Source organism: Pipra filicauda, unplaced genomic scaffold (genome assembly GCF_003945595.2).
Source record: "Pipra filicauda isolate LSUMZ 115617 unplaced genomic scaffold, ASM394559v2 scaffold126_size2276778_pilon, whole genome shotgun sequence".
In the NCBI taxonomy this organism is placed as follows: domain Eukaryota; kingdom Metazoa; phylum Chordata; class Aves; order Passeriformes; family Pipridae; genus Pipra; species Pipra filicauda.
This window is the reverse complement of record NW_024103729.1, coordinates 2,000,044-2,026,372: the sequence shown is the minus strand read 5'-3', so window position 1 is coordinate 2,026,372 and position 26,329 is coordinate 2,000,044. Positions and strand designations below refer to the sequence as shown.

The 26,329-nt window shown below is 36.4% G+C and overlaps 1 protein-coding gene across 3 annotated transcripts in view; it reads left to right on the top strand.

Moving 5' to 3' along the window:
- Nucleotides 1-26,329, top strand: part of RASA2 (RAS p21 protein activator 2) — a 46,524-nt gene that overhangs the window by 16,988 nt on the left and 3,207 nt on the right. For 2 of the 3 annotated variants that reach the window (XM_027739387.2, XM_027739404.2), the window contains exons 5-23: nucleotides 467-543; nucleotides 8,041-8,124; nucleotides 9,908-9,980; nucleotides 11,052-11,128; nucleotides 11,939-12,037; nucleotides 14,123-14,279; nucleotides 15,457-15,605; nucleotides 16,888-17,002; nucleotides 17,456-17,530; nucleotides 18,252-18,375; nucleotides 19,759-19,865; nucleotides 21,078-21,164; nucleotides 21,252-21,329; nucleotides 21,781-21,854; nucleotides 23,082-23,188; nucleotides 23,473-23,555; nucleotides 24,429-24,637; nucleotides 25,397-25,500; nucleotides 26,075-26,264. In XM_027739387.2, the coding sequence (XP_027595188.1) occupies nucleotides 467-543; nucleotides 8,041-8,124; nucleotides 9,908-9,980; nucleotides 11,052-11,128; nucleotides 11,939-12,037; nucleotides 14,123-14,279; nucleotides 15,457-15,605; nucleotides 16,888-17,002; nucleotides 17,456-17,530; nucleotides 18,252-18,375; nucleotides 19,759-19,865; nucleotides 21,078-21,164; nucleotides 21,252-21,329; nucleotides 21,781-21,854; nucleotides 23,082-23,188; nucleotides 23,473-23,555; nucleotides 24,429-24,637; nucleotides 25,397-25,500; nucleotides 26,075-26,264 (2,069 nt within the window). Of the gene's footprint in view, nucleotides 1-466; nucleotides 544-8,040; nucleotides 8,125-9,907; nucleotides 9,981-11,049; nucleotides 11,129-11,444; nucleotides 11,458-11,938; nucleotides 12,038-14,122; nucleotides 14,280-15,456; nucleotides 15,606-16,887; nucleotides 17,003-17,455; nucleotides 17,531-18,251; nucleotides 18,376-19,758; nucleotides 19,866-21,077; nucleotides 21,165-21,251; nucleotides 21,330-21,780; nucleotides 21,855-23,081; nucleotides 23,189-23,472; nucleotides 23,556-24,428; nucleotides 24,638-25,396; nucleotides 25,501-26,074; nucleotides 26,265-26,329 lie in introns of those variants that run through there. The other variant, XM_027739432.2, reaches the window with a different exon arrangement.

Sequence of the window (26,329 nt, the reverse complement as noted above, 5' to 3'; positions counted from 1 at the left end):
TGGTTATGGCTGCTGCACACTATTCTACTTTTTTAGATATACCCAACCACCTTCAGAGTCCAAGGTCGTTTTAGAACTTTCTCCTGAAATGTCCACAAATCCGCTGTCTGTGCAAGGATTGTTCATTCCATGATTAGGACAAAATAGCTGAGACAGACACTTGCTCTTGATACTTCCTCATGCTGAAGAAATACTTGTGTATGTTAAATTTGTGGAGGCTTGACCAGTTCTTGTTCTGTCTGCAGTTGGAGATAATGTTTCTCTGTATCATTATCTCAAAGTTCAAGTGCATCCATCATATCCTACTTGCAGGATATGTGCTTTAGATGAGGTATTTTTTTAAAGTGGTTATGTTGGAAATACATTAAATAACTTCTATCTGTAAACTATATTACTGTTCTAATTCCTACTTTTAAAAGAAGGGCTTTTAAAACTATTTGTGTTTCTCTCTTGGTTTTTTTTTCAGGGAAAAGTTCACCTTGAATTAAAACTGAATGAACTGATAACAGATAATGGATCTGTGTGCCAGCAACTAGTAGTACAGTAAGAAAATACATCAATTCTTTAATATTTGTTTATTTGTTAGAACATGATGTGATTTTTCTCTTGATACTGGATGTCTGCACAACCTGTACCAATAGCATTTTTATATGACTTTCCCTGGAGCCTGCCTTATGAGGGAATGGGTATATGCTTAGGGAACTCCTGCAGAAACTTTTCACAGCTGCTCATCTCTGTTGCTGCCAAAGCACTCGCTTTTATTAGGACTGTTAGGATTAGTGTCTTGTAATTCCAACTGAATTGGGTCTGGTGAGAAAGCTGGAAATGTCCAGTGTAGCTGACAGCCAGAACTTGTAGTACTGCTATTACTGACAGAACTGAGCTGCTGGTGGTGGTGTTGGGAACAGAAATTACTTTTTCAGTAGTAATATTTTGGGTTGATATGTGAAAATCCACTCCTAGTTTTGCTTCAGAATTAGTTTCTCATGGTTAACCATGATAAGGAATGTTAATAGAAAAAAAAAAAGTATAGGAGTTGTGGTTCTGGAGCAGCCACATTTCAGGAAAACTTCTTAGCAGCAATGTCACGAGCTTTCATTACTAAACTTAATTTTGACTCCAAAGTGTAAAGATGTTAAAGTGTGTCAAAGAGCATCATGGAAACAATTAATTTTTGATATATGTTATTTCAAAAAGACAAATTTTGCCGGTATTAAAGCAGAAGCGCAGAATGAGAAATACTGGAAAATAGTAAGTCCTGTATTGTTATTTTTAGAGCTGTGTTTGATAATGATCCAAAGTGATGGCTTTAGAGTCTCAATATACAGGTTACAGTCGTTAGTCACAGAAGGCCGAAATTCCACATGTACTGGACATTCTGTTTCTTTTTATCACTATTAACACATTTAAATACAGAAATTGGTACAAAGCTAATGCAAATATAGCTGTACAAAAATGTTTTGACACTCATAAAAAGTTTATCTGATAAGGGCATACTAGGGGCTACTGGCTTCTAAAAACTAATACTATCCCTTATTTCTGGAAGTCGTGACAGCCCTCTATGTTACATGTCTCTGAGAGATTGACTGCTTTCAGTGAAGAGACGAGTGCAAACCAATACCTTGTGGAGATCAGGGAGATGGACAGTGTTCTCTTGTGTCTCAGCATGAGGTTCAGGAACAAGCCAGCCTTACTGCAGTTCAGAAAAAAGGCTTTTCTGCACTTGTCTCCAGACAGGTTGTGGGATAGGCCATGTGAAGAAAAGGATACAGACAGGGGAGTTATAAAGACTACGGGGAAACTAAAAACTCAAAAAGTAGTAAGATACTTTAATTTTGCTTCCCTGCATTGTTCATTAGCTTAGATTTATTTGAGTGAGAGGTTTTTTTAAAATCTTTGAGCATTTAGATGAAAGCGTGGGTTGAATTGCGAAACTGCGAGGAGAGGAAATGGTGTGTGGTCTTCTGTTTGTAGTGACTTGTTCAGTCATGTTCAGATCAGACTCTGAGCAGGGGGAGACCACTACACGGTCAATTTTTGTAATGTAATTTGCATTATGAAGTGAAGATTATGTTCTTTCTGTTTCAGTCAACTATCTAAACCAAGAGGAGTAGTTTAGTTGGAGCAGGACCCCCCAAAGTAGTCTCTGCCGTTTGCTAACTTGCTTGGTATGAAAAGGGAATCTGGTTCTGTGGTAGAACTAAGCCAGTGAAACTGGTAATGCTTTAGTGGCTGTTGCAGGCTGATAATTCAGATAAAATGGAAACTTGTACATCAAGGAATCTTTATAACTTAAAGATAATTGTGAATGTGTCTACTTTTATAGTGGGTAACAGCTTGGTTCACTGGGAGTTGTGCTGCTCTTATTTTTTTCCCACTTGCAGCACAAAGCAGAATTAGGACAGCTTTTTCCCCGTGGACTATTCACCACCAAAAGTTGGCTGGAGATTTATGACTTTCTCAACTGAACTTTCTGATAGATGTCCTTTTTTAAATTTATTTTTTTATATGTTCATGCATTTTTACGTTTCAAGTATTTTTAATTCTTGTAAAAACATGCTTGGGTTTTTCACGCCATGAAGAAAAGTTGCTTTAGAAAGTTACTGTTGCAAATTTCGGTAGGAAGTGGTTTACTCACCGTGCCCTCTCTTAGGATGTCTTTATGACGGAGATAATTGATCAAAAGGAAACCAGGGTTCTCTTTTGATTGCTGTACTCACTCACTCACTGACATGTGGGAGAGGACTGTGCGTTAAATACTGCTCTGTTACATCAGCGCTTTTGTCTTCATCTGAGATTGTGAAATGCATTAGAGTTCCTTAAACTAAAAATGCTTATTAGTATTTTACCACACATGCTGATAGCCTTTAAATAGTTGGATGCATTAGTAATACACTGTACATACATATATTTTGGATGTACATGTGAGGATATGAGAAATAAACCTCTCACTGAATATAGTGTTATAGAAATGGATGTGAGGGCATTTTTGAGACCATTCGATCTTAAAGCATGAGGAACTTAAGAAAATACATGTGGGATTATTAAATAAAAAAATTTAAACTCTTTAAAAATCTGTTTATTTTGTAAATTTCCCATAATAATTAGTAAGTGATGCACTTATTGCTATGTTTCACTAGTTACCAGGCCCTGAGAAGACACTGGATTAGTAACTCCTATAACAAAGCTGAAAGATAGGAAGTAGCAGAGCTGGGATAGAGTAAAAGAAAGACAAGGAGTGGGCACATACGTATGTTTCTGTCCCTGACTTTTCTTTATCTGTCCTAAACTGCAAAAGTATTGGCTAAAGAAAGAAAAAAATTGTGGGTGTCTTACTTCATATCCAAATTAATAGTGTCTCAATGTAGTGAGAATGGGAAACTTTTGAACCTTCACCAGTTAATTTCTTTGTAGGATAAGAGAATTCTAGATACTTGTGCTGGCTTCTGTGCATAGGTAAGTTGCTAATGGATTTCCACCGTGTGTTCCCTGAGAGTCCAGAAGTTCAGGTGAAAAATTATAGCTACAGCTTTCATAACGGGAGATTAAAGATCATGTTCAGCACACACACAATAGCAAGTAATTCAAGGGCTGTGATTGTGAGCATTACCTGGAGTCCTGTCACCTTTTTGTTTGTGGCAGAACCGAAGCTGACTAGGGGATGGATTCCTGTTGTTTTGAATCTGTAAACACGGTTTAAAGAGGTAGAAGCCTTTTTTGCTGATCTTCTAGACGGGTTTTATGATGAGGATTGATTTGAAAACTTAATTCCAGTCACTTTTTTTGACATACAAGCAAAGTTAATCTTCCTTTGGTTGAAGGACTGTCTTAGAGATCACTTAGATGGGCTAAACCCTGATTCTACACATAATTTTTGTATTAATTGCAAACTTGCTGTTAAGTTCCATAGAGATTAAGATCAGAGACTGTGAATTAAAATCTTGTTTTGTCTCTTATACTAATTGTTTCCTTTTCTAATGTGTGAATGAGGAGGGGGAAAAGATGGTGCAGTAGATTACCTGCTGACTCAGTGTGGGCTCTTCTTTTCAAAACCACAATGGCACGTATAGTAACACATTTCAGAGATATACGTTTGCAGGTATTTGTTCTGGGAGTCTGTAAAAACAAGTTTGCGTGACCATTGTTTGCACATTTGCTGCTGCTGAAATAGATGATACTCAAACAGTTTCTTGCCAAATTAGGCAGTTGGATGGTAGTACTTGCCTTCTCTGTGTTTAGCAGCACTTCAGCTCTGAGAGAAGGTTTCATGTGTTTGCGGTGTGAATACTTGATAGCCCAGAAATGGTTTATTACAACTAGATTTTGACTTCTTTGCACGCACTTTTCTAAATCAGTTATACACCATGCTATCTTAAATTGACCTGTCAGTTTGTTACAGTTTATGCTTCATCTGCTCGTATGAAGTTGTTCTAGGGAACCTAACAATTTTTTTTGAAGTGTACGTATCCTAATGGTTGCAGTTAGTGAGTTTTTGCCCTTGGAGAACTTCAGTTGATTTGAATGATGGAGTTAAGAGTCCCTCAATCATTGAGGAAGTTTACTATGGGCTGTGTCTTTTTAAGGACTTATTTTCATCTTATGAGCTGAATGTATGCCAGTTGTATCTGAAAGGCTCTCATTTCCTGTATGAAACTCCTCTTGCACAACAAACTGCTGAGAGGTAAGGCAAGAATTGATGGAAATTGAAGCACATCTTACACTGTACTGGAACTGATCCGTAGTTTGAGAAAAGAACAAAAGTCCTTCTGTTAGCTGTTTCCTAGACTTTACATAAAGATACAGTACTTAAAAATATAAAATAGAATGCTTCTAAGTTCCTGTCTACTTCTTCAAACTCTATGCATTTATGCCTTTTGAATGAAAATTGCTTGTACCAGCCTAGGTAGATGAAATGATTTTTCAAAGCTGAAATATTTACCATGTGTTAAAAATGTTTGTATTATGTTGTCAGAATGGGATTATATATTTACTGTTACTTGTTTTTTTGATTGGTCGAAGTGTTTGACATATTATTGTTGCCTTTGATGGGATTTCTTGATGGTTGTTTTCCTGTTTAAGGAGGCAGCAGTTCTAAGCACTGATTCTGTGAGGAAAGGCAGTATTCTGGTGGAATTTGCTAGCTGGAAAACTTAGCGAGGTTGCACTTTTCCATTACTGTTAAGTCTACTCTAATTGAGCCACTTAAAACATCTTCAGAATTTTTAAACATGTTTACTGGAGGCTGTTTGTTTAGCAGATGGAAAGTATCTGTAATGATTCAATCTCGTGTACTCAGTCCCGAGGGAGTAACAATCCGGTTTGGTGGTGCTGAGTTGATTTAATGGCTTCCTGCCCTTATTGGCTACTTGCCTTGTGCTGCCTTTGGAGCTTGTGAGGGCTCCTACATGATCAGGTTAACTCAGTTTGCCAAACTGACAGCTGGCTCAAAACCTAAACAGCTTTGTGTAAGGTTGGTAAACAGAAACACCAGGTCAGTTCAGCTCAGTTGACTCAGCTGTGCTGTCAGATACTGCGTCTGCAGCAGACTCCAGGCAGGACCTGGAGTGAAGGGATGGGTATGATGGCTAGCTTGGAGTGAGAGATGGAAGGGGAGGAGGTGAGATAGATCAGGAACAAATTCTTGAGCCTGATAGGTGTGAAAGAGAAACATTTGTGAATATTAGGAGTTGATGGTCAGGGGAGATGTTGGCCCAGGATAGGCTGTCTAGACCACACTTGCTGGCAACAGAACTGGGACTTGTGCAGGAGGTGAAAAGGGAATGCCAGAGCTGCCCACACAGGGAGACTGACTGGAGCATGAAATCAGTTCAAAGTGACAGATCCGTATGATGAATCCAGAGATTCTGGTTCTGCTGCAAGGCTGTGTTGTTGTCAGTACAATGTTTTTCAACTTGCAAGAAATCACAAACAAGCTTTTCTTCAGTTTGCATATGTTGTGGTCAAGCTGTAAGAAGACCTGGGGAGAACAGAACAACCTGTAACCAAAAGTCCAACAGACTTTTTGCTAGAGAAACCCAGAAGCTTGGTGAACATGACACAGACTGTAAGAAGAAAAATAGTGTTGTTCTTGTTCAGACAGTTCAGTTCTCTTCAGATAAGTTTGACTGATCCATCTGCTATGAATTCCCTATGAGATTCAAGTTGAGGCTCATTTACAGGCACACTCGGTTGCTCTCACCTCAAAGGGAAAAGCCCGAGGAGCTGCAAAACAGTCTGTTCAGTGCTACAGAATGCCCATTAGTCTGAAAGATTCAAGTCCTAACTGCCTCAGATTAGATCCCCCAAATGACTGAAAAGTCTAGACAGTTTAATTTGGTCGCCACTCTTCTGTGCCTCATGTGTGTTGGAGGAGGAATCAATTAACGCTTATGAAACAATTGGATGTTTCAAGAACCCTTTTAAATGGTGGGTTTGAAATCACTGTAGGGTTCATTGTGATTCAAAAATTATTGAAATGCTGAAGGCCACGTGCTTGATAACTGGAAGAAAAATAACAAATGATTGTGCAGTGGTTCAGCACTAAATGTTCCCTGAACTGGCTAAGACAAAGGGACTTTTGGGGGGAAAATACCATCTGTTTTATAATCGTGCATACTCCAAAGAGGGTGGAGTTTTGAGTCAGCACAGGAGTGTTAGTGTCTGTTGTTTCCCCACTTGAGTTTGAGTTTGCAGCTCCTGTTACTCTTTCAGCACCATTACAGTACAGAATCGTTTACTTAACAGTGTGTGTAGCTACTGTTGCTGCTATGTGACTTTAACTTGATCTGCACAAGTAGATCCCACATTATAGCATTGGAACACGTACTTAATTGTTTATATGAACTTAGAGAAGTCTGTTTTCTCTTTAAGTTACCTAGGTTTTGAATTTTATTCAAACTGGCAAATTATGACAACTGAAACTTACTTTCATTAATTTAGTTAAATTCTTGAAATATGTTTTTTTAAAATAGATTATTTAAAAGAGAGCAGGAATATAAGATTCAGATCTCCTTTGTGTTTTGTTTATGAAATTTTGTAATCTACTGAATGTTTCCAGACTTACTAAATTAGTGCTACAGTGTACGTGGTTACATTAGAGCATCGTTTTGCTCTAAGTCTGGTTTCTGCTATGAGTTTACCTCTTGTGCTTTGCTTTTGTTGTTCCAGCTGTTTTTAGTTAATGCTCATATGTGGGCAGCATCTGAAGGTTAGGCAGCTTGCTGTCACAGTTCTGTGTTGCTGCTGTGGTGATTCAAAAAGGTTGCAAGTCTTCAGAAAAGGTCTGGAAAAGGTGTTTCTCTCCCCATGAGCATCAGTTACCAACCATTGAGAGTGGTGAACAGTGTGCCTGTGTACCTGTTAAATACCACCTTACCACTTACTGTATGAATTATGGAAGAAAACTCTATTTTTAAAAGGACCATTTAACCCTGAACATGGGCTATTGTGAAAAGAAATTGAAAATAAACCTTAAGCACTATTTCAAAGGTAGAGCTAGAACTACAAGCTAATAGTTTTGGATGCTTAATTTTAAATAATATTTCAGGGTATGACTTTGCATTTCTCAGCATAATTCAGAATGTAGTTTGTCCAAAACAAAATATTTGAATCCATTTTAATACCTTCCAGATGTAGTTGCTGCCATTGGATGAGGCCAGATAGCTTCTTGTGGGCCTTGAGAAATCAAATTTAAGAGTTAATGAAGTCTACAATTTCTCTTAATATAGCAGTTCATTTTACTTAGGATTTTGTCATGCATGTGTGATACTGGAATGTCTTTTATCAAAGCAGTTCCAAGACTTTTGGTCTCACAGAACCCCCTAAGTTTGACTATACACTTGAATATTACTTTGATTTACCATCCAGAGAGCTGTAGTTATGATCTGCTTCAGGTACATACATCATGTTGGATCAATGTATATATCAGTGTGTAAAAAGGCAGCACTTAAAAAAAGTTTTAAAAGAAAGGGTTGTTTGGGTTTTACTTTTTTAAGCCAAATATATTGCTTCACTGATCTATTGTTTGCCTTTTCCTTGTAGCATAAAGGAGTGCCATGGTTTGCCTCTTATAAACGGACAGAACTGTGACCCTTATGCAACAGTCTCTCTTGTGGGGCCTTCCAGGTAACATTTTAGTGTAGAACTAATAAATCTAAAATGCTGTGATTTTGAATTGCAAAAGAAGGTCACAGGTTTTGAGCAAAATCTTTAAAACAGAGAAATCTTAAAATGCTTTCATGCGTACGTCACACCTTCCATCGATACTGTTCTTTCGCATTCCCCACCGTAATCTCAGGGCTGGGGTGGTGTTTGGTCTGTCTGATTGGCCTGCACTAGTCAAGAACCAGTTATCACTCAGTTCTTTCTTAGATTTCTTGATTTCTGCACTGTTCTTCCTGTTAATTTTTGTAAAATTCCCGTATGGGATGACACAGTTAATTGCTTACCTTCCTCTCTTCCTTGTTTTTCTTAATGTGTGAGTTTCTTTCCAGCAAATATTTAGCAGCTGGGGGGAAGCAAGAGAGTCGAGGTTCTGGAACACCTGCAGGACGCTACATTCAAAGGCCCCAGAGTTTAAATGTCTCCTTGTTTTGGATCAGTAATCCTGAATCAGTGTTGGGGTTTTTCATTTAAGAAAAATCCCACATCCCACACATTCACTATCTGCAAGTCCCTGCCCTATAAACAAGCTAAGTTTCAGTTGCTTCTTTTCTTGCAACATGAAGCTGAAGTCCCTCTCCCCTCTCCAGTGCTGAGGAGTTGCCATTGTGTGAGCATAACACCAGAATGTCTTACAGGCAACTTGGTTCTTTTAAAGACTGTGGAAGGGTTGTCCCTGAGTAAGCCCTGCATGGGGCTTTTTTTCTTCCTTGGTAATACATGATCACATTTTTTAAGGTTTGACTTGGGGTTCTTTTTGATAGAGTCTTTTGTTCTGGTTTGGTTGGTTGGATTTTTCTTGAGAGGACTGGGGAGATTTGACCATTATCCCTAGGGGAAGCCTGAGGCTCATTGCCAGAGAAGGCAAATTGACATATATTGTTGTTTGAGTCCTGTGATAGGGATGGAAGTGGGAGAACGCTGGTCCCACAAAATATTTGGCCTGTTGGTATGGGAATATATGTGCAAATCTGACAGAAATTCCTGGTTAAGATTTTCCAATCTCATGCATGTGTGACTCATGTACCATGACTGGAATATTTATATGGCCAATGCCTGAAAACAGGTAGTTGATACATTCTTCTCCCTTATCTGTTTTTCCCCCACATTTTATATTTGTGTTTCTTTTAAAAAGGCTTTTTATACTATCACAGGCCTTTGCTAAATAAAAAACCCCTGTATTCTTTTATAAACCTTGTAAAATTAAAAAAACCAAAACCAACACACAAGGAAGTGGAGAGCAGTTGTTTTGTTTGACCCTGTACTGCTCAGTATCTAACACTGGCAGTGATTGCTTTCAAAGAAAACCTTCAGTGTTGGGTGTAGGCCTTTATCTGTAAAGAAGTAGTGGGTATTTCCCCAACAGAAGAGGGTGGGAAAAACAGAAATTGCAGTTGAACAAGATGAAGAAAAGCTTGTAAACTGCAGGCAGTGGTAAAGAAATTTAAATTTTAAATGCACTAGAAATTGTTGGTATATTTTAATTGATGTGTGTAAGTTTTACTTGTTTGTGAAATTAAATACAAACTTTGAGCTGGATAGATGCATAATTAACTAGATACAGTATTTAAAATTTTAGCTCTTCAAACTATATTGTGAATTAATTATATTTTAAGATTTTCCTCTATTTCTAAAAAATAACAAAAAATGTTCTAACTTAAATGAATAGGTCCTTCTTGACAATAGAATGTCTTTATAATTGTGTGTTTAAGTTGTCTATGGTAAAAATTTTACCATATTGGAACAGGAATGACCAAAAGAAGACCAAAGTAAAGAAGAAAACAAGCAATCCGCAGTTTAACGAAACATTTTATTTTGAGGTAACTTTTTGTGTGGTGTTCTGCCTGTCTATCTATTTTATGCAATCCCTCAAATATTTTTAAGCAAGCTGCATGACAGTACCTAACACAGAAAGCCCTCCTCAGTGAAGAGCTTTTACTGGCCTCTCAAATATAAGAGCATGACATACTTAAATTTCTGTCTGCCAGACAATAGCATTGCCCTTCAATTGCTCTGTGAAAAATTACTTCCTCACAAGCACATGTGTGAAGGTAATTTGTTATCTTGAATTACCTGTTGCCATCTGTTGCCATGAGTAGTTCTGAGACAGCTTTAATTTATCCTGTGGAATTCTAGTTAAATATTTTCAGGAAGATTGAGTTAAACAATCCAAACAACTTATATCTTTAATAAAGTAATGTAGTGATTATAGCCAAAAAAGTTTTATCTTATTTTAAAAAAAGTTAACATTGTCATTATTTAGGAGTTGATTTAATTTTATAGCAGTTATCCCACAATAAATTATGAGTTTAAATTTTCATGTGATTTGTCTTGGTGGTAATAACCGTATTTTCATTTAAGCATGCTATACTGAGAGCTGGAAGGAGTACAACTGTTACATGTGCCTCAAATGTATTATAATTTACTGTATTTTGTATAGAGTATTAACTATGGTGTCTCAGTTACCTGCTCAAGATACTGAGTGTCATTTCTTAGGGAGTAAGGTATTAGGATAAAAATGTGATCCAAACCACTCTGATAACTTTATGACTTATGATTTATTGGAATTAAATTGAGAATGCAGTCAGTGTGTTATAACTAGGGCAAGAAGAGTGGACTTCTTATTTGTTGTTTCTTTAAACCTTTCAGAACAAACTTCAATGCTTTCTTGGGGCTTATGCTAAAACCAAAGAAATTTTTGCCCATGTCATGTCATACTACTTGTTTTTTTTCACCTGCTTTCTGGCAAAAGGCAGTTTGGTCAATAGACCTTTCTCCTTTTTAGAAGGAACAGTAATTATTTATCTGTGTTAGAGGCAGGGTCTTCCTTGATTTTTGACATTTATAATACGACAGTAAAAAGTGTGTTAATAGGAGGAATTTACTTGCAGGTAACCAGATCCAGCAGTTACACCAAAAAGTCCCAGTTTCAGGTGGAAGAAGAAGATATTGAGAAACTAGAAGTCAGGTAAGTTATGTGGATTAGAAAGTGATTTCATAGAATCATTAAAAAATCATAGTATTTTATCATCAAGACAATAAATATGTTTTATCTTAGAGTAGCTCCGGAGAATTACTGATCAGACTTGTAGAAAAATTTTAATAGCCATTATAGAACTATCTTGATATGTGCATTTTTAACTATTAGCGTCATTAATTAGAAATGTATCTTTCTTTGTAGATAAAAATATATTTAGAAAAATTAGTCATGCCCCAACAAATCTAGTTGTCTTTTGTTTTTGTTTTTGTTTTTGTTTTTGTTCTTAACAACTGCTGTCTGTCAGAAATGTCAGAGAGGTAAGAAGTAATAGAACAAACCCAAGGTGCATGTCTGGAGTCTGGTTCCTTTTGAGGTTGTAAGCATATGAGCTGCTGCTTGGAAAAACAAGCGCATGTGTTGGTGTGGCATTGCAGTGTGCCAGATTCTAGCAGTTAGACAGAGATGTAAATATTTGGCTAAAAAGTTCACTTGAATTACCTCAGAAGAAATGTGCACAGTTTTGGGGGTGGAGGCTGCTCAGAACCCATACATATTGCCAATATCACTTTTATTGACTGATGCAAGGTCTGCAAGTCTAACTTTCACTGTTTGTTTCTTTATCTGTTCTTTATGGGTTAATAAAAGCCACTTGTTTGATTCTTCTTGATTTATTTAGAATGGAGTGAGATTTCTAACATTTGCTGCCTGCATGCGTGTGGATTAGTGCTGTAAGGCAGTTATTGTTAACTTATTTCTCTCTGGGGGAAAAAAAAAATCAAACAATGTTCTTATTTTCAGGGTTGACCTGTGGAATAATGGGAATCTGGTACAAGACGTCTTTCTAGGAGAAATTAAAGTTCCTGTGAAGGTGTTAAGAAATGATTCCTTTCAAGCATGGTGAGAAATGGTAGTTCAGAAGTGAATTTGCTTGTCTTGCACGTTTTCCCTTGCAAAGGATATGCTTTATTCTACCTATTCATTAAACTATGTCTTCCTGTTGTAGTCAGGGTAAGACATGTTTTTAGAGTTTCCCTGCTCAATAAATTAACCTTGCCAGAGGGTACATTTGGCTCTTCTCCCCCCCATCTGCCTAAGGTCACAGAATAGTTGGTGTGTTTGAGGGGCAGGTACAGAGGGGGAACACTGAGCGTGTCTTTCAGTCTGCTTGCAGGATGTGCATATTTTTCAGCCTAATCAGCAAACCGGGAGTTTCTCAGAATTGCATCACTTATAATTAAATTTCTATGTTGGACTTCCAGAATGACTGATGAAGAGTTTATTTAGTCCTTAAGTATGGCTTTTTTTCTTCCTTGGGGAGGTTCTGGAAGTATCTTCTGGAACCGACCCAACGTCATTTCGGGGGAGCAGGCACAGAAGCTGGAAGGGTAAGGTATGAAGGGAATTCAGGAAAGAAGGACTTCAGCTTGTAACATAGCAGCAACCTCCTTTCTGACATTCTTGCAAGCAGGAACCCATCTCTAACCCTAATGCTCAGCAGCAGGAAATGATAAGTGTAAGAATTTGAGTGCCTCAAAGTGTGTAGAATATTCTGCTTTTAGTGAACCTTTCACTCCAGAAAAAAGCATGGAGGAAGCCCTTGTGTGCACACATAGAAAATGCATAGGAAGGAAGTGGATAAATAGAAATTAAGTGTAACACAAATCTTGGCTGTGCTCCATGTACCCACCTCAGGCCCCAAGTGTTTTGGATGTGTCAAAGTTAAACTCGGACTCTTAGTGTTTGGCTGTGATCCTAAACATAATAAATGTTTGTGTTGGTAGTTTCTGGTTTTTACACAGTGTGTTGCAGACACAGACTTGTTCTGCCAGTGCTCTGATCAACAGCTGTATGACCATATTAACATAATGACATGCCTCTGTTAACAACCTGCTAAGAGAGAGATTAATCAACATGGGCTCATTACCAGTGTATTGTGTTTGTGTAGCTTTTTGGATTGACCTGACTCATATCTAGTTCACTTGAAGGATTGGTAAATAGAGTGGTTTGGGTCTGCTAATATGCTTTATAGGAATACCTTACATTGAACATCCCCATATCCAATTATGATCTGCTTAGCAAAAACAGTTCTGTGATTAAAAATAACTGATTTTTTATACTCTTACTAATTTGCATAATATGTTTTTAAATGAGACTGAAGTACAGCACATAAAGCATTAGCACTACTACTAAATATTGGGAAGATAAGCCTAAGAGTCATGCTGTTAAGTAGAGGTTCTTCTGATAAATCAGTTTTACTTTATATTAGCATGCCTTCATGGGCACTGCATCTGATTATGAAAAAAAAGAAGTCTGATCTCTGGATTGTAGAAGCAAAAATATACATGATTGTAAAAGAATATTTGAAGACAGGATTTCAGTTTGTTGGGATGAATGTTGAAGCTGTACTGTGACACTACTTAAAAACTGTTTAAATTTTTGTAGGGCTGCACCTCCTGCTGGAACATAGTGGAACTACAGCAAAAACCAGTGAAGAATTGTTTAGTGTGTTTTGTATTAAGAACAGAAAAACACCCACTTTTTTCCTTTATCCTGTTTCTCAAGAATGCAGCCTGCTAATATTATGTATTTTTACTGGTTTCACACTAGACCATTTAAATTCTTCACCCTAGCTGTTTCATCTGCAGTGTCCAACACCCTAAATTTAACTTAGATGTGAAATGAGATGTCCAGTGTAATTTCAAACTATTCCTGCTATTCCAGGTAGCCTAAAAAAAGTATACCCTATTTTCCTGTTTGGAAAGATAGGGGAAAATAAATATGTTTCATTATGTGCTAAAGATGTATTAAGTGCTGCTCATTGCTTTCTTTTGTGTCTCAAGGTTGAGGCACTGGCATTTTTTAGCCAGTTTTCAGACTTAGTGTATGTATACTAAAATAATTGCTATACTTTACTTTATTGTAGAATTAGTCAAATGAATTAAATGGGAATCTAATATTTTAGAATTACCCTGTTGCTTACAGGTACTTACTTCAACCCAAAGAAAATGGAAACAAGTCTTCTAAAACTGATGATTTGGGATCACTTAGATTAAATATCTGTTACACTGAAGACTGTGTACTTCCATCTGAATACTACACTTCCCTGAGGAACTTGCTGCTAAAATCTTCAGATGTTCAGGTACTTTTTTGAAAATTTCTTTAAAATGAAAACTTAAAATGAATTGCGTAGTCCTGTGTGAGACAGTATGAATTACTTGTATCTAGATAATTGGGTTTGTTCCTTTGAGGTAATTACTTTTGTCACACCCAGATGAGAAGCTTCTAGAGCTTTTACTTCTGCAAAGTACCAGGATTTTCTTCTTATTTTAGAAGAACTGGCAGAGACAGTGAAATAACCTGTGCTATGTGACTGGAGGAGATAAAATACTTTTGTTAGTTGCTCTTTTCAATGTTGTGTTTTTCCACTGGCTGCTGTTGGCTTCCTGGATTTAGAGGTTTTCAAGGGACATTGATCCATTATTGGCACTGAAGAGGCAGATAATTAAAAAAAATGGTCTGCTTCAGAATTGGTTTCTAATTCTACTTCTGAATTGCTTCTGCCTTCCCTAGCACGTTAATCAGCGTGACTGGATTTCTCCACATGGACACGGTGACAAAGAGGGAACTGTGGTAGATGGTTTGCATAACATTGGGACAGGAATCAAATTATAGTAACCAGGCTTGATGTTCTTAGGTCTTTTATAGCTTTTCATCACGTCAATGTTTGTGAAATACTGGCAGAGGAGAAGAAAGATAAAGAGGAGGCAGATGTGACTGAAGTTTTTGCTGGCCCGTATTCAAATACTGCTTCTCTGGAATTCAGGAATAGCTGAGTATGTAGGCAGTGGCAGTCAGCAGCTGTCTTTTCTACTTAAATGAAATAATTTAGTTTTTGTATTGAAACTCCCAACTGCACAGTGGCGACAGACACTTTAGAAGTGTGGGAACTTTTAATATCCCCTGATTATAGTTTTAAAAGTCCTATAAAGATACATGACATTATAGTAAAGCAATTGCTTCCTGCCTCTTACTTGGATTTGGGACAAAGCCATACTCTAACCCTTTAGGGAGAATGAGAAGGATGAGTACCTGCTGAATTCCATTCTTAAATGTCAATTATAGAGTAGATAATATCAATTTTCAATTAAGTAATTCTGTAGAACGGAAGCTTTTAATTGCCATGTTATACAGCAAATGTTGAAACTTTCTGTTAAGAAACTATGTCCATAGTCATGTTAGATCTGATCTGTTCTTTGTCAAATACACAAAAATATTTAACTGCTTCACTCATGATTTCATGTTCTGCTTTCTCACAGCCCATTTCTGCATCTGCTGCCTACATCCTGAGTGAAGTTTGTCGAGACAAGTACGATGCTGTTCTGCCCCTTGTACGACTGTTGCTACACCACCATAAGCTGGTTCCATTTGTTGCTGCAGTGGCAGAACTGGATCTGAAGGACACCCAGTATGTATTTCATGTTTATTGATTTCATGCCTTCTAAAATTTTTCTTCAAAGGGCTTCATGACACCACGTGAATAAGTAAGCGTGTTGATTTCTTTCTCTCACTACGTAAAACTGACTAAACACATCCGTCTTTTAATGCTACTTTATAAAAACATCCATTAAAATCACTTTGAAGTTGGGAGTCAGACTTAATGGTTGTGTGCAATTCGGTAAAATTTTGTCTAAGAGCATATAGTTTTTATTTTAAAATGGCTTAATTTAGCCACTCTTCAAATTTTACTGGCCGTTGGATTGGAACTTACAAACTTAGATGGAACTAATTAAATGGAACATTTTTTATATTGCTAAGAATCTTATCCTGCTTCCTTTAATATGTGACTTAGATGAGAGCTACTGTTTTTCTGCAAAAATTCCTTGTAATTAAGAACATGTCCTGTGTGCCTTGAAAGTAGCAAGCACAGGAGTTTTTCCAAGTAGTGGTGTATGGGCTGTGAATTTGCAGTTCTGTGGTTAAGAGAAATGAAGAAGACCTGAGTAGTAGCCACTGAGGTGCCAGCTCATGGCCAGGTGTGGAAGGGATTCTGTCAGCACAGGACAGTTCATTTCAAGGCTGGCTTACTCTTGATTTAAATAAGGTGAGGCAGCTTAACTCTGTAGAAGGAAGTGACTCACAGAAAATAATTTTCTAAACTGCATTTTAGTACACACATTCCATTGTAACTGAACTGTAACAAAGAAAGCTTAAAACTAAATCCTTCAGATTAGAAAGATACACTTTGCACAGCTGGCTCACCGTTTTCTTCAACAGCTATAATGAGTAAAAAGCATAACTCTGGATTAAATATGTTTTGGTTTAAGTGTCTGAGTTTATTGGTGTAGTGGAGCAGTGTTGTATCTCTAAGATTTTTTTTTTTCACCATGACTGCTGGAGGAGGAATTGTGTATTAGTGAGGTACAACTTTGATTATTTTGGAGTTTTCTCTGATTGTACTTGCTCACATTCCAAACTGCACTGTGACTTCCATTGTCTAAAACGTCAGGATTTTTCTTATGGTTTTATTTACATTTCTGGCTTTGGTAATAGCTGTAATAACATTCTTGTTTATTCTCTTTCTGTTCCTGCCATTGCAAGCTCAGTATCTAGATTCTGGAATTTGTGACTGAAATACATAAAAAATATTTTTAAAAATATTATGTAATAGCAAGATAAAGTATTAATTGAATTTTGTAGCCGAACTTATGTTTTCCCTACTCAAGTAAAATCAATTCTTTTCTTTACAGAGAAGCAAACACAATCTTCAGAGGCAACTCATTGGCAACTCGGTGTGTAGATGAAATGATGAAAATAGTGGGGAAGCACTACCTGAAGGTTACTTTGAAACCTGTTATTGATGAGGTAGGTTATCCTACCAAAACTTTTTTCAGGACACTCAGCCCTCGGGGGTATCCTGTGTTTTTGTTAGGCATTCTGCTTAGAGCTCTGTCTATGGTAGGAATCACTCAAGTGAGGGAATTCTGGAGGAAAATTAAATTGAGCAATAAATGGGTTAAGTTTAGAGGGAGGAGCTGCTTTTTGTTATTTATGTTCCAAATGCTTCAAAATAAACAGTCAATGACAGTTGTTCCAGCCTCCAACACATTGCAGAATTTGCCCACGTGATGCTTTATGTAATTGATCCATTAAAAAGACACAAACAAAAGTGAGGATGATCATTACATGCTGCTGTGGATAGTTAGGCCCTATTTAGAGTTTTCCTAAACCTAGGACAGAATTTGGTTTTAAGTAGGTGCATTTCTGTACTTTCTGTCTGAGAAGTTGAACTCCTGTAGTTTTGTTTGTTTGTTTCAGATCTGTGAGTCTCCTAAGCCCTGTGAGATAGATCCCATCAAATTAAAAGAAGGGGATAATGTAGAAAGTAACATGGTGAGTTTCCTCATTGATTTTTACTAATTTAAATTTTCTCAAAATCTGAAATAAAAGCATTTTAAAAGCGGCTTTGTGATGGAAAGTGAGTAACTTACAGTAGCAGTATAATTCTCTGATTTCAGAGTAAACATAGAAAAAGCTGTATTTTCTTATCCTTGTATAATTATGAACACAGCAATGGAAAACTCCAGTGGAAAACAGGATGGGGTGAAGAAACTAAAGATTAGTCTTTCTTACCAATTTTGTGGGTGTTTTGATTCCTGATGTTCTGTGCTCAGTGTCTAGATTATGATGTACCTAATTAGAACTGCTTCAGCATTTTTCACTGAAGTTTTGCTTGCTGCTTGCCTGTTATTAGAGGATAACATTAAAGGCAATAGTTGCTGCAACAAAGTTAATATTCATTTGGTATACATGGGAAGTGCTCCTTCCTTGTTGTCAGATTACAAAATAGGTATTGATATATAGTTCTATATTGCCAGACAGTGCTTATATACTTTAATGAAAATGAATAGAACTAAATTATCTTTTAACACTAGTAGTGCCATATAAATATTATGAGACTTCTTAAATATGCCCTGTACTAAAATTCAGAATTGAATAGTCAGGCAGTGTTTGGAAAAAAAAATAATTGTTATGATTCTGTTCAGGGAAAAAAACAAACATAGAAATATGTATGTTCATAGATTGAAAAAAATGCCTCTTTTCATACTTGCAGGACAATCTACGCTATTATGTGGACAAAGTATTCCGTGAAATAGTGCAGTCAAGTATAAGTTGTCCTACCCTAATGTGTGATGTTTTTTATTCTTTGAGGCATCTGGCTGCCAAAAGATTTCCAAGTAAGTGTTCTCTAAAAACTTTTGAAAGTGGTGTTTAGAGTGAAACTTTATTTCTGCAGTTACCATATGGGAATTGTTAAAATTCTTTCCCTGTCCAAAGCTGTGCCCTGAACTTCTTACTCAGGCATTTGTTTTTCTGTAAGTTATAGTGAAGCTTTGTGGTCAATCAGCAGGAATTTTGTATTTTCTGATACAAAAACATAGTAGGTCAGAAACTGCAAGACAGCAGCAAATGAGAAGTCACCAACAAAAGTATGAGATAATAGAAGAAAAGCACAAGTAGTACAGGAAGTGATCTATTTGAAAGATATGTCAAATTTGTAGGAGCTGTTCTGTTTATTGCTTCCAAAGAAGCAAGATGTGCACCACAAAATAAATTCACTGTTTGCATCTTTACATGAACTACCATTCTGTTAACTGTGACTAGCACATCCATAACTTCTCTGAAGTTAGCTTTACTACTGCTATAGCTGTACTACTTCTGGGTAGTTTTGAGGAGCGGGATAATAAAAAAGTATTTAATGAGTTTGTAAATATGACCAATATTAGAACAGCTTTATTCTTTCAGAATAGTTTTAATATAGGAATAATGTGGTAGGTCTGAAATACTCTTACACTTCAGTCAATTAAAATCTGAAATGTCATGTAATAAGCTACAGGTGAAGAATATGCTTCTCATAACGTGGAACATTTCTCGGATTCATGTTTGTCACTGACACTGAAGCTATGAATTGCTCTGGTTTAGACAGTCTTTTTAGAATAGCTAACTTCCCAGATCAGATTCAAGTGGTCATTAGAGTAAGAATGCAATCCCACTGTATTTCCCAATATAAAAGTGTAAATATTCTCACAATATTAAATGAAAAATCCTCATTTACATTGTCAAAATTATATAACGCTCTGGTTTTATGAAGCAACTCAGAACTGGAATTAAACTTGTTCATATGTGTGGACTATTTGTCATGCAGCATTAATGTATTTGAGTTGATGTGTGAGTAGCTTTCCAAGGGTAATAAATCCAGTAAGCCCCAGTGTTTAGAGGCAACTGCTGCAGTGTTTTTTCTCTGCTCCCAGCATACAGCCAAACCTAATGAACACTGTGGATGTAAATGCTTGCAGTCATCTCATCATTCCTAGCAGTGGAGCTGATGAGCCAGTTGTATGGGAACAGAACTTCTCAGAGAAATAAACCCTCCATTATAAGTAGAACATTTCTTACCATGATCACCTTTCCCATTTCATGCACTTCATTGATTTTTCTCTTCTATTTTAAAATATAAATGTCTCCTCTGATGTTAACTTCTCAAGGATTTTTGTGTTAACTGTCTTCATTATTTCCTGTTAAGTTTAGTGCATGTTACATTTCATGGTTTTTCTCTGCAGATGACCCTCATGTACAGTATTCTGCAGTGAGCAGCTTTGTGTTTCTCCGTTTCTTTGCTGTAGCCGTAGTCTCACCTCATACTTTTCATTTACGACCTCACCATCCCGTAAGTTTCGTGAAGCTTTGTTCTGTTTTATTCACGCCCTCAGATCTGTTGATGTGGGAAGGCCTCAGTTACTTTCAGTGGGTATGAGTGGGAAATTAGATGACTAAATATCTCTAGGTTCAGTTTTCAAAGGAAATAAGACATTTGCATCTTTAAGCATCAGATTTTTCAGTCTTTCTGGGGTGTTCTGAAATGATGTGGCAGAGCTGCTAATGCTAAAGATGCTGTGCCTTTTTTAGAAATGTGTTTCTTGGTTAAAATAGCAACATGACTGAGGGTTCTTTAAGTTATAGGCCTCAACTGCATCAGTTCTTTCCACCAAGGAAGTTAAATATCCAGAAGTCACTTTTATGTTTATTTCTGTTTGTGTCTTAAGCAGAGGTTGTAGATAATAATAATTGGTTGGTGTATTTATTCTGGACTCCACTACTTGCAGTGGGTTGCCAAATTTTCCATTTTCAGTTGTCAAGTAGATACACATAACAAAAAATTGTCAAAGATAGAAATATGGATATTAAAAAACCTGTATTTTTCTCATGAAATAACAGAACGTATATGAAATCTGCTTCCGAGGTTATCTTTATTAGCTTATTTAATTTACTTAATGTGTGTTGTGCTTTCCAAAGGAAAAAATACATACTTACTCTAATTAATTCCTTTGATTATCCAGTTTGTTGAGTTAAAAAAATTGAAGGATTTTAGCACTTGAGAGTTAAACATTTGAAAGGGAACAGCAGGGCTGCATTTGGGGGCTGTTTTTATAATCCTGTACTAAAATGCAAGCAGTGTCGTAGCAAACAAATTAAGTAAAAGCGTTAAAGACTCTATTTTAGATTCATTTTGTATTATGAAAATTTATACCATTTGTCAAGCAATGGTTCATTATGTTTATTATTCAGGAGTTTGTTAGATGTGTAGTAACGATTACAGGATTTGAGGGGTTTGAGATATTTTATAGGTAAAAATATTTTTCCAAGTACTAATATTGAATTCTAGTGATAGTGAGTAAAATATTAAGCACTGTGCAGTAGTTTATAAACTATATAATACTTCATATGCATTTTTTCTCTTGGGGCAAAGAAAAGGAATGAAAATGTGTCAGATTTACTACACTGTGTAATATAGTAATTTTTGTGACATTTTAATTTTCAAATCAGTTTTACCTGAAATTGTGAAAAAATGTGACTTCTGAATTTTGTTTCTTTGTTTTAGGATGCACAGACTTCTAGAACATTAACTCTTATATCAAAAGCCATCCAGACTTTAGGGAGTTGGGGAAGTTTGACCAAAAGCAAACTTGTAAGGCTGCTAAAATTCTTTCATATTCAATATATATGATGAACATTCTGTGAAAGTTTATTTATGTCAGTATACGTTTTCTTTCAGTCAAGTTTCAAGGAGACGTTTATGTGTGAGTTTTTCAAAACATTTCAAGAAGAAAAATTTACTGAATCTGTTAAAAAGGTACTTTTCAACTATATGTTTTTTAATGGTTGGTGTATTTGATCAGTCTTCATTATTAGAAGGTTGTGTTATTGTTCAGTTTTCTACTAGACAGCAAAAGGAAAGTTGTGGTCCATTTCAGACTTAAAAAAACCCCAAAAAACAACACAGCAAAGTCAACACAGTCAAAGTTTTATACTTAGCAAACTAAGCTAATTTAGTTTAAAAAATAAAGTATACTTTTTTTGAGACAGACTTTATTGAATCTGCTGTTCAGGAACTAATTAAAGAAAGCTTGTGTGGCTTACGGGCATCCCTTGTTGCCTTGTTCCAGTCCCTGCAATCTGTTTTCATCTGTTGCATAAAGTAATTGCTCTGTTCAGGGAGAAACTGTTCGTGTATATTTTCAAAACAGCTTTTGGTTTCAATGTGTTTCTGAATAGTATATATTCCCTGTATTTTTTTCCTTAAGTTCCTAGATGATGTTTCCTCTACTGAAAGTAAAGAGCCCAGTGGTCTGAGCGAGCCAGTGCATCTAAAGGAAGGGTAAATACATCTTGAATCTGTACCGTGTAACAGCACTGACTTTACTGTTTCTTCATTAATACCAACGTCAGATTAAAGCTTATTAAAATGTTTGATAGAGTGCAGAAATTCTGATATCTGTAATTTAAGATAATTCTTTATTAGTTTGCAGTTTAAAAGAACAGCTGTAAACTTTACTAACACATCTTTTAAATGCTTTTGGGGGGGAAAAGTAATTAAAAGCAGCTTAAAACCTATTAAAAACTGACTGCATTATTGTCACAGTCCAGCGTGTGCTCTGTGATGGTTTATTGAGGGTTGTGAAAGTGTATTTTAGAAGAATGTATTAATTTAGAATTACTCTACATGCTGTTTAAGCCCAGCCAGCTACATTTTAAGTAGGAGAAAAAATTACTCTGTAATTGAAATACTTAATTTTTATAACAGCATTCTATCACTTACTATTGAGGTGAAAGTAAGTCATCCTAAGAAATAAACTGTTGTTTTCTTGGTGTTGATCAAGAATAGCTGATAAATTATTCAAACAACATTCATGGAGAAAAAATATTTTAATTTATTTGAGAAGTAGATTTATAGGAAGTAAAGATTCTTCTATAAAACAGGCATCCAAATTTCAAACAAGAAAGAAGTGTGTGTATCTTTTTAAGATACTGGATAGAAATGAAGGAGGAAATTCAAGTGAATAACACTCAGTTATGGTGTTATAAATTGATGGCTGTTGCTCAAAACCAAAAAATTAGTTAGCAGTGAGTACACTTAAAGTGCACTGAGTGCAGCTTGTGTCTGCCCTTGCTATTGAGTCATGTTCAGTGTCATTTAATTTATATTCAGTTTCTGATCCAGGTAAGGCCAAGTTACAATCATATGAAGAAAGTGGCAGGAAGGAGAGGATCTTGTAGTTGGATACACCTTACTCCCTTTTGGAAAATTTGGAATTCTGGATCTGAATGAGTAAATATCCCCTCCAGATTTACTACTACAAACACAAGTCTCAATTGTGTATTCTTCAGACTCCTTTCCAGGAGTTTTTGGAACCCTCTACACGATCACCATGTTGGGAGGTGATCTTGAGGATCTGTTTTGAACAACCAGAAGATTTTTTTTTTTTTAAATGCATAATGAAGTAGATCTTTATGTTGCTGAACAGTAATGTGTTGTCTCAATAAATGGTTTTGAAAGCTCTTCAGAAGAGTAATGATTGCATTTCATTTGATTGTATCTTTACAGAGAAATGTACAAAAGAGCTCAGGGAAGGACTCGGATTGGTAAAAAGAATTTCAAGAAGCGGTGGTTCTGTTTAACAAGCAGAGAATTCACATACCATAAACAGCAAGGTAATTGTGTTTATTTTACTAATAGTTTTATTTTTCAGTGTATTTTAAGTGTATGCATCTAATTTGTGCTTTTAAAAAGGCATCATCATCTTCTTTTCCTAAAATACCTGTGATGTATTTTAGTTACCTTTGCCTTGATTAATAAATGCTTCTCTCTGATTCATGTCTATTTTCTCAATAATAAAAATGCATATTTTGAGAGCTTGAACTGCAATGTCAGTGCACTGAGGTTCTAAAACAGTTCTGACACATTGCTTCACTCCTCTGTTTACAATTTTTTACAGATAAAGAACCAATTTTCACTATTCCAATCAAAAACATCCTTGCAGTGGAGAAACTTGATGAGAGCTCCTTCAACAAGAAAAATGTGGGTCAAAAGATAGTTTATATGTAATTCTTGATGTGTTCCTTAAATAAAAAAAGATTGTAATTACTTTATAGGGGTAATGAAACCCCATTACCAAACATTTCAGCAAAAAGTCTTTTTAATGGATCAAGAATAAGAAGCTGTGTGCAGTATCTCCAAGTACTCTGAACATTGTTAACCTGGAATTATGGAAATCTGCACCAGCTTTTCTGACTGATTCTGACTTCTGTCCTCCTTCCCAAATTTCTGGAATGAAGGTTTAAACTACATGACCTTATTACAGAGCACTTTTAATTACATTATGTTCTACTAGATATGTATTTATTCCTTTCAATGAGAACTTCCTTCAGTACCTTCATCAGCTCACACAGTTGTCTGTGCTCACAGCCTCATTCTGGTCCTGTAACATATCAGTTATTTCTATTATTTTAATCCAGAATTCTGAGACAGTGATAAAAGTTGATAAAAGTACAGCTAAGGCTGAGAATGGCTTAAAAGGAGAGGCTTCTGGGAGTCTTCTGTTGCTCTCAGGATAGGAAGGGTGAAAGTCATGCTTCATGAAGTCTGGGGTCACACTTAAAGATATGTAACTGAAGAGGGCAGAAAATGCATCATGTTCTAATTCTTTTAGGAATTCTTGTTTGGATGAGGAGGTGGTGTAGATGGAACACAGGGAACTGTTTGGGTGGGGTTTTTCTCCTAAGTAGGTCTGTGTATTTGAAAGAGGTGAAATGTCTGTCAATTCTCCCTTGTCTCGCTTTCTGTCTCAATTTGACGTTGAATTGCCTGAGCTTTGAAATCTCTTTGGACATGTTCAGAGTTGCTCAGTAAGCGGATGTTTTCACTGAGCAGGATAATGTGTTTCTTCTACAGATGTTTCAGGTCCTTCATGGAGAAAAGCCACTCTATATCCAAGCAAATAACTGTGTGGAAGCAAGTGAGTGGATAGAGGCTCTTTGCCGGGTAACAAGGTGCAACCAGAAGAGGCTGAGCTTCTACCACCCATCTGCTTTCCTGAACGGGAACTGGCTCTGCTGCAAGGCCACGATAGAGAACAGCGTGGGCTGCGCTCGCTGCACCGCGTGAGTTGCTCCTTCCTCAAAGGAGAGTGCACGGGTTCTGTAGGAAATGTGGGATTCACTTTAGGACTTGAAAACATGCAAGCAAGGCCCTCCCTATCTACTTCAGCAAGTTATGTACTAAAAACATGCCTTAGTGTAAGGCACAAAGTACTGGATTTCACTAAGTCTGTTACTTTGTCAGCCGCTGTATGAAATTAAGGTAATCAGTTCAGCATGTAAGTCACAAATATCCAATGGTTGATTTCTTCTTCTGCAGAATAGTAGATTTAATTCAGATGCCAAGGTGAATGCAGAAATAGGATCATCTATATGAAATAATTAAAGTACCTTGCTGCAGAGAGTTCAGCCTGGAAGTCTTCTCTCCCCAATGACCTTGTTTTATGCAGTCACTTTTTCAGTTGAACCTCACATTTTTTAAAACAGTGTGTTTGAGAAAATCAGCTAAATAACCTTGGACGTAGATTCTGATAAATCATTTGTGTTTTGTAGGTATGTCAGAAAAATGAATAACATCTTATGTAATGCTTTAATGCCTTTCTGTCAGCTGCTGATTTCTGAAAACAAATAAATGCTTTGATCTTTTTTTAAAATAAATTTATCCTTAACTGGATAGGTTGCATAAATTACAGACTATGTTTTGTGAACCTGTGTGTGAGTGATAAGTACATTAAAAGGCTGTGTATATTGAAAAAGAATCAGTTTTTACTTGCTTTCAAGAATTACTTATCTTGACTACCTGTCTCTTTGTTCACCTTTTAGAGATGTTCCTGCTGATACACAAATTGAGATTGATGGAGACAGAGAGACAGAAAGAATTTACTCACTCTTCACTATCAACAGATCTAAACTACAGAAGCTGGAAGGTACTCAAATGATAATTCAGAAGAATTATACTAATATTATTTAGCTCTAATTCTTTAGGCCAATAACATCATTTTGTCTTAATAATTTACCTGAAAATAACAGAAGAGCAGGAGATTGTATTCCTGTCTTCTCAGTGCACTGGTGTCTGACGTTCTTCTGTCATTCCTTTACAGCAGATATGAGCTGTGCACATTGTTTAATTGAATTTCCATATATGTAACACCTTTAATAGTTTAAGCAGAGAGACTGCAACTATAGCAGGTTGTTCTTGTGTCTTTGCTGTCCCTTTCCTGACTTTGTGGTGAATTCTGTTGAACGTGGTTGAGTTGCAAGAAAGCATTGGACTTCTGTTAATGTGAGGAGGAGAGAGGTGGATGCTCCAGGTGGCGAACACAACTAGCAGAGAATAACCCAGAGAACTGGAAATACACGTAGTTGATACTGTCTCCCGCTTTTGTCTTCTTCCATTTTATGTATAAGCCAGAGTAACTTGCAATTACCATTTATGTAAGAGTTAAATGTGTTTGTTAATTGTTGCAATTCTGATTGGGATGATTGTGGTCGTTTTTCCAGAGGCTTGTGGAAGTATCGCGGTCTATCAAGGCCCACGGAAGGAGCCAGATGATTATTCAAACTTCACCATCGAAGACTCTGTAGCAACTTTTCATACACTGAAGCAGATAATAGATATAGTAGAAAAGCTGAATGAATCACATGAAAAATACCAAAAGAAGAGATCATCTAGTGCTAAATATGGTAGTGAGTAAGTATCTCGTGTGATTTTGACGTAGATAAATGTGTATTTTGGAAAAAAAAAAAATCACAGAA